This window comes from Acyrthosiphon pisum, chromosome A2 (genome assembly GCF_005508785.2).
Source record: "Acyrthosiphon pisum isolate AL4f chromosome A2, pea_aphid_22Mar2018_4r6ur, whole genome shotgun sequence".
Lineage (NCBI taxonomy): Eukaryota > Metazoa > Arthropoda > Insecta > Hemiptera > Aphididae > Acyrthosiphon > Acyrthosiphon pisum.
In genome coordinates this window covers 56,829,507-56,846,633 of record NC_042495.1, presented here as the reverse complement: position 1 = coordinate 56,846,633, position 17,127 = coordinate 56,829,507, and the positions used below count along the sequence as shown (strand labels likewise).

The 17,127-nt window shown below is 32.4% G+C and overlaps 1 protein-coding gene across 2 annotated transcripts in view; it reads right to left on the bottom strand.

Annotated features, from left to right (window-relative positions):
• The window catches only part of LOC100167661 (disco-interacting protein 2), a 95,565-nt gene that overhangs the window by 24,166 nt on the left and 54,272 nt on the right, over window positions 1-17,127 (bottom strand). For both annotated transcript variants that reach the window (XM_008191702.3, XM_003240909.4), the window contains exons 2-3: window positions 11,236-11,310; window positions 8,558-8,677 (exon numbers count right to left, since the gene is read on the bottom strand). In XM_008191702.3, coding sequence (XP_008189924.1) covers window positions 8,558-8,677; window positions 11,236-11,310 — 195 coding nt within the window. The remainder of the gene's footprint in view (window positions 1-8,557; window positions 8,678-11,235; window positions 11,311-17,127) is intronic.

Here is a 17,127-nt window from a genome sequence, read left to right as displayed (position 1 = left end):
TTAGGTACGTGTTCAAGTCTGTTTGGGGTTTTACGTGATAGACGGATCCATTCGTAGAACAGTGTAATATGTGTTGTGCGCGTAGTGTTTAATATATTGAATTGTGTCTAATTAATGTAATTTTTAATTATATTTATTTTCATTGTTAATTTGACTTTAATATGGCTAATATAGAAAGGTTTTATGACGTTTTAAATCCAATAATTAATAATTAATAATTTACGCAGCTTAAATGTTACGTGTCGTGTATTGATCAGCTTTTACTAAGTCAATTTATATATCCTAGGATGTACACAACGTGTTTAGTAAAAGCCCAAATAAAATTTAGAATTTCAGCATTTACTGAGTACAAACAGTAAAACCTAGCATTAACTAGTAAAACCTAGGTTTACCTAGTGATCGGGCATTTACGGTAACATATATATATGCAGCAAGTTGATAAAGTTCGTTGGGGCTAAAAAAAAAGTTACAACACCATTTTGCACTATAACGTCTAAGTTTATAATAGGTATTATAATAAAATGATTCTTTTATACATTTTAAGTAAACACTCATTATCTCGACAAGTATTATGGTTTTGGGAAATATTTATTTTATTTTATTGTAAGTCGTTAAAAAGTAAAATTTTTCCTTCACAATTTTGAATGACAAAGTTTCAATTTCATATTCCAAAACAGGATATTTATCTGTGAATCTCAATATATAAATATTTGAAACGAGTAGTTTATTTGTAATAACTAATAACCAATAATACATAATTTTAAGTACTTCACGACACATTGGTACTAGGAAAAATGTTCGTCTACAAAGTGCAATCCTTGCAAGTGACATGGTCAGCTGGCTCGGCACCACCCTGTATCGGAAGTATATAGAAAGTCACGGCAGTAAATGACGTAAAACGGATACTGCAGGCAGACTATATTAAATAAAGTAATTGCGACGATAAAAGAAAACCTATATATAGGTATACATAATAATATATTATACTATAATATACACACACACACGCATACACACATTACACACGATGAACGCATAATAAATATTTATGGTGTAAAGACACGTCGATATCTCGAGAGATAAAAATCTCTCGAAGATCCAGTAAATGCGTTATTTACGCCGAAGGAAACGTACGTAAACGAAATGACAAAAAAAAATAACAGAAGAAAAAAAGCGAAATTTGTTTTAAATACTTAAAATGATTCGAAACGACGACCGCCGCAGACTTATATATGATTATTAATAACTATATACGCGGCGCGTTACAATCGTGGGGGTTCTATATACCCGTAATATACCTACGTGGGATATATTATTATAATAATGTACAATATAATATCGTTTGACGGTCGTCGATATATATATATTATTATAATAACTTATAAGCGTGCGGTATAAATACGCGCGGCGAGAGGAGTACCTCATCATCTATACCTACCCGAGAAGACGAAGAAAAAAACCGCAAACGTTCGTTGATCCTGCCCCGGCGAATATAATAATATAATACATTATAATGTGCGTATAATATACGACGATGACGCTCCTCTGCAGCAACGGAGCAACATTATATCGTTGACGATGGTAATTTTCGGTTTGCGAGCACACACACACACGCGCGCACAAATATATAACATAATATTATACGAACTGGTTACACAAGAACGGGTTCACGACGATCCGTGTGCGTGTGTGTAATCGTCTCTGCAGCAGCTATTATAATAAGACCTATCGACTAGACGGCGCAGCGGACGACGTGAGCAGGGGAGGATGCTGGGAGGAGATGTAATATTATACACATGCGGCGTGTTGTATACCTATATATAATATATACGGTTGTTCAGGTGCACACACACACACACACACACATCTATTTTCTATATGTATATAATAATCGGGTTAAAATCACGTAATATACGAAGATGGGAGTATACTGTAGTCGTCGTCGGTGGGTGGGGGGTGGTCGAAAGCACTGCATATCCTTCTCACATCCGACGCAGTGACCGCTCGTTAAAAACACTCTGCAGCACCGTTGCCCGCTGTGCGTATATTATAAATTATAATATATAGGTATAGGTATATATGCCGATGCAGTGGGTACATAACGTTATTATATAAATATATCATAAACCTAAACAAATTTTTTTTAACGTCGTATAACATTACACGATTTGCTATATCGCACACCGGAAACGTAAGGCCGCCGTCATATTATTGTATTTGTCGAGTGCGCGTGCGTGCGCCACGCACGTCGCCGATATTTTCGACAGTCGTATAGAAACGCGTATACGGTATACCATAATATAATACTATTATGTACTATACATATACGTTGCACATACCTATATATAGTGTTGTTGCAGTTGTCGCATTCATTATTCATATATCATCGATAAGCTGCGCGGCGTATCGTATTGCACTATTGCTGCAGTATAAATTATAATACATAATAAACAATGTATCACTCGTACGACGATTACGATGAGATTTACGACTGAAACGCGCGAATCGGCGGAGAGACATCGCCGCCCGACTCTCCCCCTCGACGCACCGGATATCCGATACTCGGGCGCGGCGTGAGGAAGCGTAAATAGGTGGAGGCGTGAAGACGGAAAGAAAAATCTTATCGCCGACGATCGGATCGATTACACGCGACCGGCGGTTTTGCGGCGGCGGCGGATATTCGCGCGTCGGCATCATCATCATCATCCGGCGGAATCGTCGTGATCCGTCTCGGTCGGGTCGTGCGAGAAAACACCACACGCAACGTCATAACGGGAACCTAAGCCATCTGGGGGTATATATATTTTAACATCATAATAATATTATATCAAAATTGTATAGGTATACTGTTCAAGTTTTAACACACAGTTTTCATACGGCTAACGCAAACGACAGTCGTATGGAAAATCATCTTTTAAAATTAATGGTGTTACTAATATTTTTCTGCTTTATTTTTGTTTATGTTGGTACACAGATATAGAATACAAAGAAACAATCGTATGGACAATATGTATTGTATGGGAGTAGAGTATGGAATGCATTGAAACTTTGCGAGGTATTCCCTAATCCCTACACACCCAACAACTATCGTATTATCCAATCTTTAAATGCTTGTACATTTGTAAATAATAAACCATGTTTGTAAAGTATTTGACGCAGCACGAACGTTTCCAAGAAAAATAGCCCGGTACAGAATTCATACAATCATTACCAATATAATATAGGAAGGGGATTCTATAGTTTATAAAATATTGGAAAATATAACAAAAAAAAAATATTGCAGAAATGTTGTGTTAAATAATAAACACTGGTAACTTATATAAAAAAAAAAACGCTCTTATAAATTAAAAAAATCTGCAAACGGACGGTATACAATTATATTAACAATAATTATAATAATAATTAAAAGCACATGATATCTCCGCTAAAAAAAGTTCCCTCACCCGTCGTCGTTTCGTGATTTTCTTTCACCTCTTTGTTGTTTCAATTTCTTCGGTTACGCATACCTAGAGTTTTAGACATTATGACTTATTCTCAGAAAGCGCACCAAAAATTAATCAACAAAACCAACAGATTTAAATAACTGCAATATTATAATAATTACGTAGGTACCTACATATTGTTATAATTTATAAAATCAAAGGTTTTGTGAAACGCTTTGCAGATGCGCCGAACGTAAGCGATATTAATATAATTTAATATTATAATTTTTCCGCAGGAAAACTCTATAAACCAGTCGTATATTATACATGTATTATAATATACATAATATTTGCTGCTACCGGTGAGTCGTAAATAATGTACACAGAGAAGTTTTTCCTTCTATATCGGTTACCTGTAGTGTTTTGCAGACATAAAATATTCATGTAAAGTATAAACGTAAAAACAAAAGGACGTTATTTTTAATATGGGTTAAATATATTATGTATATAATGGACAATATTATTAACAGGAAAGATAATTATAAAAGTTGTGAAATAATATTGTCGTAGGCACGGCAACGTTTATAAAGAAGAGAAGAGAAGTTAAAAAATAATAATAATAAATATTCTTTCTGCAAAAAGCGTGTACGATTAATATTAAACACACTTTAATGCCATCGAGCTTTTGAAACAATTAAACTGATTTTGTTGCATTATTTGGGCGAAGAAAAACACGACGCAGTTTTGTTAACAGATATGGATGGAATTTAATTTAAACATCACGACTTTGTTGTGATCCAAACGAACACTTTTTATAATGTTTTTTTCTTACCAGATCTATCGTTTTATATATAGTTACAATATAATTACATGTATAGGTATATTACTCGAATGTTTAATGTCTGTTTTTCTCGGCACCTACACGGAAAAATTACAGCTATATAAAGACGTAGCATAAAAATTAAAAACTGACCATTCTTCTTCGTCAACAACGAAGAATATAAAAAATCGAATCTAACGGATCCAAAACATTATGCCAAGTTTTCTCGAAAACCGACAGCATTATTTCCTAGGATATTACGACGTAATTTAAATGATAAAACATTTTTATCAGGTACTTAACAAAACACTGTGTGGTAATCAATCGAATGTATCGGTTAAAATATTAATGTATATGGTCATGATTAATGTATAATAAATAATAGTAGTTGTTATTCGTTATTATAAATTACTGAATTATGTTGAATAACGTGTTTATTATAAATAAAAATAAAAATAGTCAAAGCTCATTTGGCATAATAATGTATGGATAGAGGGGGGGGATAACCAGATCCAGACCCCCATGCCGTTGGACTTTATAAAATAATTGTTTAAGTATATTTATCTAATATAGATTCTAGAATATAATACGGATAAATTATCAATTAATAACGATTTTGTGGCAAGTAGTTAAAATCGTTATAACAAAAATAATAGCACATTAACAAAACAACTAGGAAGACCATTTTGTAACGTTCAGCACATCAAACAGTATGGATGCTCAAGTATGGCCCTCCCATCTTTGAAGAAATTCTGGAAACTCTATTGTAGAGGCTATATTGCATATTAAATTATTATTACTGATCGAATATTTTAAATGAACGGAGCAGTAAATCAATATTCTTCACTCCATTCATCTAAACTTTAAAACTATTTAAACTTTTATGTAATATCTATAATCAACAACTATAGTTCAAAATTCTATTTTATACATCAACATTCTCATAAAAGCATTCTGCTTTTTAATATTAAATTAAAATTGAATGTTGTCTTTCAATGAACAAAACCTTAAAAATTGATTACGATAGACAATAGTAAAAAATATTGTTTCGTAATGACTTTAAATTATATGTATTGTAACTATTATTTCTAAAACAAAACCCATGCGATGGCGTCACGCTCCATAATGTTCGATCCGGTTCGCACGCCGATGGTCACATACATTTTACAATACAATAATAAATAATAACACTATGACACTGTATTGAATGTGTATATACGTATCATATGAGACTCGACTGTATAGAATATTGTTTTTTAATCACTGAGTGATATAATGCATACGGTTGACGACTGACTAGTAGGTATAGGTAGTATAGACAATCAAATATTTGGGTATAAATTAATTATACGTGTAAAGGTAACTATCAGAATCACTGCGTAGGTATTTTCGTTACTACGAGGTTATTTGTTCTCTACAATGCAACACAGAGACGAGATTAATTATTATTGTCGCCGTCCTATCAAACATCGATAAGTCGCGATCGACTACAATATATCACAACGATGTAGCTGCTGCCGATGTCATATTATAATATAGTGTCAATAATAATAATAATAATAATAATAATAATAATAATATTTATAAAGTTAGCGAAACCTGAGCACCACACCGCATTTCGTGATATTAAAAATTACCATATAAATATATAATATATATGTTGATTGTTTCGTCCGTTGAGCGTGTCGTTAACTATAAAGAATAGACGAAACAAATATTGACAAATTAAAACTACTCGTCTGAAAGACGGCGGTATATAGCGTGAAGTCTCATTTTCCACAGCATAATAATTATCTCGTGCAAGATTCATGTTCTAATTCAACCCTTTACGCGTGTTTGAGGGTCGAAAACAGAGGTATATTCATTTGACAAGACCTTTAGATATGTTTAACACAACAGTTACGGTTTTCATTTAACAATTGTTACCGTGATGGTTCAAGCATTATATATGGTTTTAAGTGAGCTCTTCGTCCGTCGTTGTGCAAAAAGAAACGTATCGCATATACATTCACACTTGTACATTATAGAGAACGAAAAAAAGAAGAAAAACCATAATTTTAACGAAAATACGTAGATGATGATGCTCTAAATCGCGTCCTACAATATGCTTAAATGTTAATATAAATATAAAGTGCATGCTGTATCTGGTGGAAAATAATTTATGCTTGGCCACTTAATATATTCCATATTATAACGACTTGATCACGTGTGCGTTTGGCAAACATTTGCGTGCACATATGCAAATAATGTATAATATTCGGGTATCGCTATGGGTTCTCAATCATGGAACGATAAAAAAGGACCATGTCATTGAAACAGTAAACCATGGGTACTTTTTTTTATCGAAAATAAGTCTTTAACATTTAATAAAAAAAAAACGATTATTGGAATCACGATAAAAACAAACATCGCATTCAGATTGATTATTTTTTAACAGCAAACGCTCATCATTATTTAAAACATACATTATACATTTTATCGATATTTGTTTTTTTATATAATTTAATATAATTTTAACGTTTTATATAACCCTCATACGAATAGTATATTACAATGACATTTCTAAGGATAAATGAAAATCTTATCGTGGGTAATAACTACGTACCTATTACAATGAAAATTAGAATTTACATAACTTGTATAATATTGCAAATGAATAGGTAAATGAGCTCTAATTAGCCAACGATTCTAACATAATCGTTATACACTTTCAATTATGTTTAATTGGTGTTAAATATTATACCTATATAAAGCCTATCTAAAGAAAAAATAAGAATTTTAAGAATTTTTTCGAGCGCGGATATGGCTTGCAGTACATCTATCCATTTTAAATATATACGGCTTCATGACCTAAACATAAACACTAGTTTTTTTTTTAAATGTTTGCCCTCTATCCAAAAAAAAAAAAATCACTCGAAGGACGTACTAGAATATAAATGTTTGCGCACAACCAAAGTGTAATATATAGCCTATAGGTATATCCGCACATAAAGTGGGTACTTAACAGCTGGGACATTTTAACAGTGAAGCGATACGTATTGATTTAAACGACACGGACTTGAAGACTTGTACAAAATCTGTATTCCCGACAAATATATAGGTACTATGAACGGTTTTTGTATTAGGTTTTCTATATATATACATAAATAAATGGTCACCGTGCGGCAAAAGACTGACGATTATCTCGATTTTAGGATTAAACTTAAATGTGGCGAGAGGCTTTTGCACACGCGAAATCACAAAATACTTTATCGAAAGTTCAAATATCCCGGTTTGTTCGCAGACCGCAAGGTGGAGTTCATTGTATTATAATTGGAAATAAAACACAATTTTATTCCCCATCCGTAGATAATACCCATTATATTATATATATTATTTTCATTTTACGATTGAATTGCATTAACCACGAGTATAAATCCTCATCCGGATTCCAACGCGCGAGTGAATGGAGAGAGAAAAAAGTTAATTCATTCGCATCACGCACGGAGCGCCGCCGCGCCGCAAACGTCGTCAATGAAATTTGTTACGAAACCGGCCGAAAGGAAAACCGAAAACCAAAGCGGGAAAACAGCGTCGTGTTTTACGATGACAATATTACCTCTGCAGACGGCGTACGCGGAAAACGACGACCTTCCAGCTTATTACAGTAATAATTTGACTAGCAAATTTACAAGATTCCTCGCAATCGTCGTAAGGACTGGCCGTAAAATAGTTAAATGCCCACAAATAATATAAATGCTTTCTCATCGTTATCTTCCCTCCACCAACCTAACACACACAATCAGGTTTAAGCGTGACATGAGCGATGATAATATTATACATTATTTATATTTATAAGCAGCCACTATATGAGTATCATAATATTATATACAGCCTGCAAAGTGTATTGGCTGCCACGTGCCGACTTTTCAATCGCAAGACACCTATATCACCTATTTGAAGCTTGCGATATTTGAGTACCTATAAAAACTAAAATATAAAAAAAAATGCTGTTTTTTTTGGCTATTTGGATTTCCGCAACGACCCCGCCACACATCTTCAGCGATGCGTAGCGAGCACAATATATAATCAAGCGACAGAGCGAAAAGAATAGAATAGACATTATATATATTACATTATTAAATCTATGAAGGCAAAGTATAATAATATATCAATTAAATAAATGTCACAAACACCATGCACAACACACCACCACTATACTATACTATGCTATTATAATAATGACAATATCGCACAAAATAGAAATTATAATTATAATTATTATACAAATCGAATAAGGGGAATGCACAAAAGTTCAAGGGTCTATATAATGTACCTGAGTGATATCGTTTCTCATTATGAGTGACACGTCTTTGCGTGCGTCTGGTGCGATGTTGATGATGTTGATGCTGCTGGGAAGACGGCTGTTTACTGTTTGAAGCCGATGGGGGACCGGCTGTAAATTATACACAACACACACGCTTGGTTCAGCACATTCAATACTCACATAATATTATTTTATACAAATATAATATAATATTAATATATAGGTCATATATACAGTAAAATTAATAGTAATAACATAATATTATTATCGTACATGATAGGCGAAAATCGAGGCCTTTGTGTCTTCCCTCTGTATATACAATATATTACAAACTATTACATTAAATATATACTATATATATATATATACACACAGACATATCACATACATACAGTATGGTTTTAACTTTATATACCTAGTCGAAAAACACGAATTGTAATCAGAGTTGCGTCTGTATCCATGCATAAGTATTACCATTTATCGTGACTAAAGTAAGGTCTTTAATTATTTTGGATTTACAGAAATTACAGGGTCCGCAAGGACAAAAACGTTTAATACACTAGGTAGTCTCTGTAATCATATTTCCCAAGAATTGTACCGATTGGATAATTTGCAATAATATGATGTATCAAACACTGTAATAACGTTAAATAATATTCGTTACATCTAGAGTGCTCGAATTGCTTAATATTGTTTTATATTGAACTATCAAAACCTCATATATTTTATACGAAACGAATTACTTACATCCTTTAGATCAAAATTCGTGTATTAAATTCAATAATAATTGGGCGATGTCCTTAAACCTAGATAGGTCAATTGTTTTAGATTAATGACTAGTATATTATATTGGGGTTTTCACCTACCGGAAATTAGTTGTGTGTCTTTAAGTCCCGTCAATTTTGAATGAAAGAACTACAAAAGCGTATAATACTGAAACATCTACAGACGAAGATAAATAAAATTGAACTAAATTTGTTTTTAATTTATTTAAAAGGTTTTATAAATCGATTTAGTTCGATGACACATTACAATATCACCAAAAGGTTTTTACATAATTATTTACATTACTGACTTTTCTTACTTTCAGATTTAATTACCTACTTAATCCATTATTAGTTATTGAAAATTATATTAACACTATATTATTATATAATACTCTACAACTAAGAAATGGTTTAACGTGCAAATAAAAGTAAATAAATATATTCCAATTTATATGAAGAGCTAAGGAAATTTCGTTATCAATTCCTTTCCAATAAAAAGTAGGTTAAATGTCGAAGAGAAAATGCACACAGAGATAAGTGACTTTCAGCAAACAGAATTCTGGATAATTTGATAAATTTATAAAAACTAGGGTAAGGACATCGAGTTAATGAATTTTTTTTCTAAATACATGTATAATATGTTTGTTGAATAATTGCGTAATAAAAAGACAAATCATTTTCTCATAGAATCTGTTGATTAGACATTATACAAAATTAAATGTAAAAAAAAAAATTGTTAAGAATGTAATTATTTGCTAGGAATATATAACTAAATCATTGTCGAATGATTAATGATGTAATTTAAAATAATTGTATTTATACGTGTAGTTTTACTGGAAAATAGACATGTTTAATTTGTAAGTAGGTGGTAATAAAACATATAGATAATATCTATGAACTCTATGACTGGTACAACCTACGACGAAAACTATATTTTTCTAGTTTTAGATGTATTACCTCAAAACCCGCCTACTATGTAATTTTTATTTGGCTTAACGATAAACATAAAACTTAATACTAATGCATTTTTAATATTATATACATTTTAAAATGTGTATACCACACGCGGTTTATGAAATACACCACCAATCATTTAGCAGAGCTGGTTATATACTTGTCTAGAGTGCCACAGTTTTTAAAACAAATAGGTACATATTATATGCATAAATGTATTACGCGTGGTACGTACCACCCTAACCACAACATACATTTTAAAAGGAAATCAATTTATAATCAACTATACATTTGAGCTATACCTAGGTATTAATAATAACGATGTTTGTCAATTATAAGGAGGTAATACAAAAGATAAATATTTAAAAAAATATTGATTTAGATTTAATGAATTTAAATAGTATAGGTACCTACTTGGCCAAAGGTACAAAAACAAATCGCAACAAATATTTAGAAAATAATTATAATTATTTAAACATATTAATATTATTTATTATAAAATGCGATCAACACGAAATATAAATGAATATAACCACTGGTGCAAACCTATTCTAAACATATTAGGCATTTACAAATTGTGTGCTTATTGAAATGTATAGGAAAATAAACTAAATACTTTTCAGTTTTACCATTAGAATAAAATTAACTTTTTCTAGACTAATATATTTTGTAGGACAACAGATTTATTGACCTTACCCTTTGTTGGCCATCCTTTGTTTTTGATTTTTTTTTAAAGTACGGACCGTGGTACGGCCATTTGAGTTAGGACATTTTAATACGTCTGATCGTAAAAAAGGACGGACAATAAAGAAGCCTTAATGAAATCGGAAACAAAATACGTATTATGAAAAAAAAAAAAAGGAAGAGAGAAAATGAATTGTTTTAAAATTTATGTTATTGACCAAAAAATGTAAATCGATTAGGTCGTTAAAAGAAATAATAAAAAAATAGCTAGCGACTACAAACCTTGGGGCTGCTTAGGAGCATAAGGAGCCAAAAGTCTTGTCTTCTTTTTCTCGTATCCTTTTTGCGTAATATCACCTGTAACAAAAAATAAATTTTCCTGTTAAAATTTGAACCTTTTTAATCGTTATTGAGTTTTTATTAATATTCCGATGAAAGAATTGTCTACAATATAAAAGCATTTCACAAACGAAATAACAGTACCTACTGATATTTGACTATAATCAATTAACTTTTCAAAAACAGTATACTAAACATAGGTACGTATATTATAATTATATAAATTATATATATATACATAAATAAGAGTGCAGGTCTGGTAAATCTGAATTTCTTTGTGAAAAACATCAAAGTATTAATAAGTAATTTTACGTGGAAGCTTTTAAACATTTTTTTAGTTTTAATTTGAGCTACTTTAAAAAAAAAAAACAAATACAAAGGTTGAACGACATTTTTATAGTTATTTCAACATATATTACAGAATAAAAATACTATGAAATTATAATGTCCACATTAAATTCTCAGGAAAAAATTCATAGAACAATTTAAAAATTGTGACGTTAAAAATATCATATTTGCATTTTAAAATGACAGACATTATATTATAATTTAAATTTGTTTATATGTTTTAATCTTTTGAATAAAATAAATAGTAGTATTTTAATGTAAATTGAAAAATATTTGTTAACATTAAGGTGAGCTTTCAGAAGGAAATTTTATTGATTTGTATTTTTGTTGTACCAGCTAACCTACATTTAAATAATATACTTTTTTTAAGATAGAACTAAGTGTAAAGTTTGTTGTAGCTAATGTTACTATAGGATATTATAGATTTAAATTAGTTCAGGTAAATTCAAATATAACTCAACATTAATTAACAAAACGATCAAGTTCGAATAAATAATTAGGTGACGATTGAATTATAAATTCGATATAAACAGAAACAAAATAAGTTAGAATGAAAAAATACCTTGGAAAATAGCTGAGAAAATATATGCAATTTTGCTATCGAGTTTATATAGTTGAAGTATATAGTTATAGTTTATATAGTTTATGTAGTTGAAGTCAATTAAATATTAAATTATCTTTTTAAAACTATATAAAAATGTAAAGAAAAAATACATAGTGAACAAACAAACAAAAGAAATACTAAATTATAATGTTTTATTCAATATAGTTTTTTAATCTAGATATTTTTAAAGATATTTTCACGGCGGGCGTACATAAGCACGATTATTGGACAAATAAAATGCATAACCATTATGCCGGGTTGCACAAACGAGTTTAACGGGATAGAATATTTAACAGTTCCCTCAACATCAACTCCCGTGATGATCTATGCCACATAATACGTACCTTTATATATTTAAATATTACATAACATATACACTTATAAAATATACAATTTCCACGACACTGATGAGTCGTTAAATTTATCAAATTTCTATACGATTCCGGGACATATTGTAATAAAATATTAAATACAATATACATACAACACAAGTGCATATTATATATTATAAATAAAGTATACTGCGCACATACTAAATTCAACGAATTCAACAGAACTTTGCAGAATGGTATGTATTTTTCTCTCCGTACAAACACCCTAAATATAAAACAATATAATATATCCAGCCCCGCAGAACCGGAAAAGACTAAACCATTTCTTTAATAAAAGTATCAAACCATTACACATATTATAAAGGTTATAAATCGTAGACAGCAAATACATATGTGTATAGTGTATAAATATATATATAAACAACCAACTAAGTTTCGATACCTATATATTGTATAAGCACTATTTCGTCCTTCTCGTTCAATGTTACACGCACACACACGACACACACACCAGCGCGCGCATCATGAATTTTTGTGCGTTTTACACAAAGCAACACAATAATATACGTCTACCTATATATGTATATTATATTATATTATATCAACAACCAAATGTGCATCCGTATCGGCTATTTCTCTCTCGAAACCTGGCCAAAGCGCTGCGCGGACACAACGCGTGATCGAGTGTATGCGAAGTAATATGTATACACGTATATATAGGTTATCGATACATATATATATTAATGTATATGGCTGTGACATCATTTATAAATACAAATCGCCTGCGCCACGGTGTGTTGACAGATATTCACTTACGCGAGGGGGTAAAACGTGCATCGTCAGCCACACCCGTCGCGCGTCGTCCCGCAGGCGAACGGGAAACGTATTTTCCGCGAGTCGAATAGGTATGGGTTTCGCCGGCGCGAATCGAAAACAGACAGTAAACAAAAGTGGTCGACTCGCCTGAGAGAGCGTCCGTACACAGTCACAATACACGCACACATATTATTGTATATAAACGTATATATCATCTGACGAAAGCACATAATAATAATAATAATGCCCACTGTCCAGTATAATAGAATAAATAAATATATATATATATATATACACATATCAACGACACGCGCGGATTCGACACGATGACTATATATACTGCACACTTCTATACCTACACATCCTCCCTGCAACAATATTATATAATATACACTATCCATCTCTGCTCTTTCCGTCCACACACATATATAATATATATATATATCCACCGTTCGCGATGACCGTGCACGAAAGCCGAATAGATACCTTATATTATTATACAGTAAGTTTCTATCTATATAGGGCGGTGTTTTGATTTATGGCCCGGGCGCCAGTCGGCAGTCAGCCACCTCATATTATTTTCGCGCGATTATACTACTGCACATGGCGAGATATTATAATATAAAAGCATGCGAAAATATAACCACGCCGCTCTACAGAAAAAAAACAGAGATATGATATATCAAATAAATGTGTGTGACTTACGAGTATTAAGAAGGAGCAGCGTCAGATTGTATACGCGATAGAGTGTCGACAAGTCGACATGCTATACCTACTATACTCGTTTTAACTTATAAATATAATTTCGTTTATAAATGCAATTTTAACCAATATATGTCAGTGTATAGACAATACAATAGACGATACAAACTGTAAATATGAAATAGCATAATATACCCAAATAAAAAAGTTTAGGTACCTAAATAATAACGGCAGCTACACACACACCCCCCCCCCCCATACAAAAAAACTTCAACAACTATACTGCATCCGTTCCATCATACATATTACGCGTGCGTGATATAACCGCAGCAAATAGCCGGCCGAGCGTAACGCGATTTGTCCGGGAATAATGATAAGCGCATCCTACCCGGCAATACGGCCGGGCACCCGTGAAGAGCACACCAAAAACTTCCACAAAGCACACGCGAGTGCCGGTTATATACGAGTTTATATTTACGCGCACACGCACGCACACACACACACACACACACACACACACACACAGGTAGATACGCGCGTGTATACAATATATATATATATAGTCAAGTTAAGAAACCAAACGTATATATGGTGCCGTTTGAACGAGCTGCAGCAGAAAACTTGATAAAGTGATTTATAAAAGCGAGCTCGTTTCACCCGTAGCAGCAGCAGCAATGGTGTAGTAATGTGTGTGTGTAGTGTTATTTTAACGCGATCTCATATACGTTTTAAACCATATATATATGGACAATAATATACATTATATATTATTATAATATTATACGCGCAAATGTGTGTTGGCTGACTATACTCTTCTTCCTGGTCCTGGTCCGGACCTGCAGACATGTATATCTCCCCACCTCGGTTCTCCTGCTTTCCTCTCCCCTTGCAGTATTCCACCATCATACTACAGCCACCACACACAGCTTGCTTCCACTCGTACAGGCGTATACAACAGTGGTTTAGGGCTAGTGATGATACACATATAAAGAGTGGCGGTGTGATGCGGATGTTGATCGTGGTGGAAAACCAGACGTTCACGCACAGTTTTATTATGATGTAATAAAACGGATAATATTAGCGTGTAAAACATAGTCGGAACGACTGCTGCTGCCTGCTACTACTGCAGCTGATCGAAACAACACCCAAAGCTAAATTGCGACTAGCAGGACCATTTGAAGTTGTGTTTTGCACAAATGATTGTGTGTGTGTGTGTGTGTGTGTGTGTGTGTGTGTAAACGGAGAACGAATATTTGGACGGATACCAATTATATATTGTGTACGATACGCACTACACTATTGTCTATTGCATAGGGGAGGACCGCGAAATGACATGGAATAACGTCAGGGTGGATAAAGAGAATGACACCACGAGGTCCGCACAGAGGATAGCTGCTGATACGCACAAACAAGGTGGAATTCCCTCGCGATCTGCGAGTACCTAAATAATATTGTAATGCGCGTATTTGTGTGGGTGTGTGTGCAGTATATCATGTGAATTTTAAACGGATTTTTATGATGAGTCACAGACCACAGTGTAAATAGAACGACAACAGCGACGTATTTATTATTACATTATCATACCTATCTGCAGTATATGTGACACGCATAACTAATTGGTCGCGACGATGAATCGAAACACATATCACCTATATATACATCATAATATTCATATACGGTATATTCCAACGGCTTTCGCAAACGCGAGTCTATTGTTTTAATTTACGAAACGTTTAACACACGCCGCGTCACGCTGTATCCGTGTGTTCAATGTTCATCTTTCATTAGCGGTATTGGTTAATATTATAATTATCGCAATATATATAAACATAATGTATGCCTACTAATAAACAATAACTACAACAGGTGTAAATACGCGGTTGGCGGAGACTATAACGAAATTTCAAAGTCATCTCGGGGAGTCATATTTCAGTACCGAGTATAATATTACATAAAGTGTTGGGTAGGTACGGCGTATTTTGTCTGTCTGAGTAATAACGTCTGTTTACGATTTAATGAAAACAGACTAAACGAGACGACTGCCATGTATACCCAACGAGATTTTATAGTTCTTCGTATGCGTGTAATGTATACACACATAGGAGTTTTTGTCTCCCTCTATATATCGCGCGTAAGTGCATCTAATATGTAGAAAAGTGTCTTGAACATACATGTAAACAAAACAGATATATTTTATTTTGTGCACGGTATAACTTAAATGTCTAAATAATGTACACTGTCAATTGAATAATCGTGTTATATATATGTTTTCAATAAGATTGTTACATGTGTAACGAACCATACCACCTGACTGCATCTGCAGGGAAGATGTTTACTCGGCGAGTTTAATAGTAGGTACCTATATGTTATGTACCGAGTGTTTAATAATAATAAAATCGACTAGGTATTCGAAACACCTGTAAACAATCTAATTTATATGCAGATAAGATTCTATGTGTTGCAGTTTTATTGTTTTCACATTTATTGGCCTGTGATTTTAAAGCACGTACTCCGAAAATGCGGGGCATAAAATATATATTACTCCTTGATAATAGACACATGACGTAAGATCAAAATGTTGGATATTTGTATAAAATATTTTATAAAGTATAAACAATTTAAAGTGTTGCAACATATTTGGGTCAACCAAAAGTTATAACTTATTATAAGGTACACGAATCACAGAATAATACTACAAAATATATTTTGATATTTAAAACACATAGAGTAATTTATAGAGTAGTTTTGTCCTATTTTATAATCACAAAATGGAATACTTAGATTAAATTCCAAGTAGAGACGTGAATAAAATTAAAACTTTCCGAAGTACATAATAATTAAAAACTCTGTTCTTGAGATTTTTAAGAATTTAACAGTTGTCGATGTTTTATATTATAAATTATAATGACGTTCTTTTGATGTTTTATTCTAGTTTCTATGTTGTATACTTGGAAAACACGATACAGCGCGTCTATATAATGTTATATTTGCTTATATAATATATAACGATAAATTAGCTATTTTATATTATTA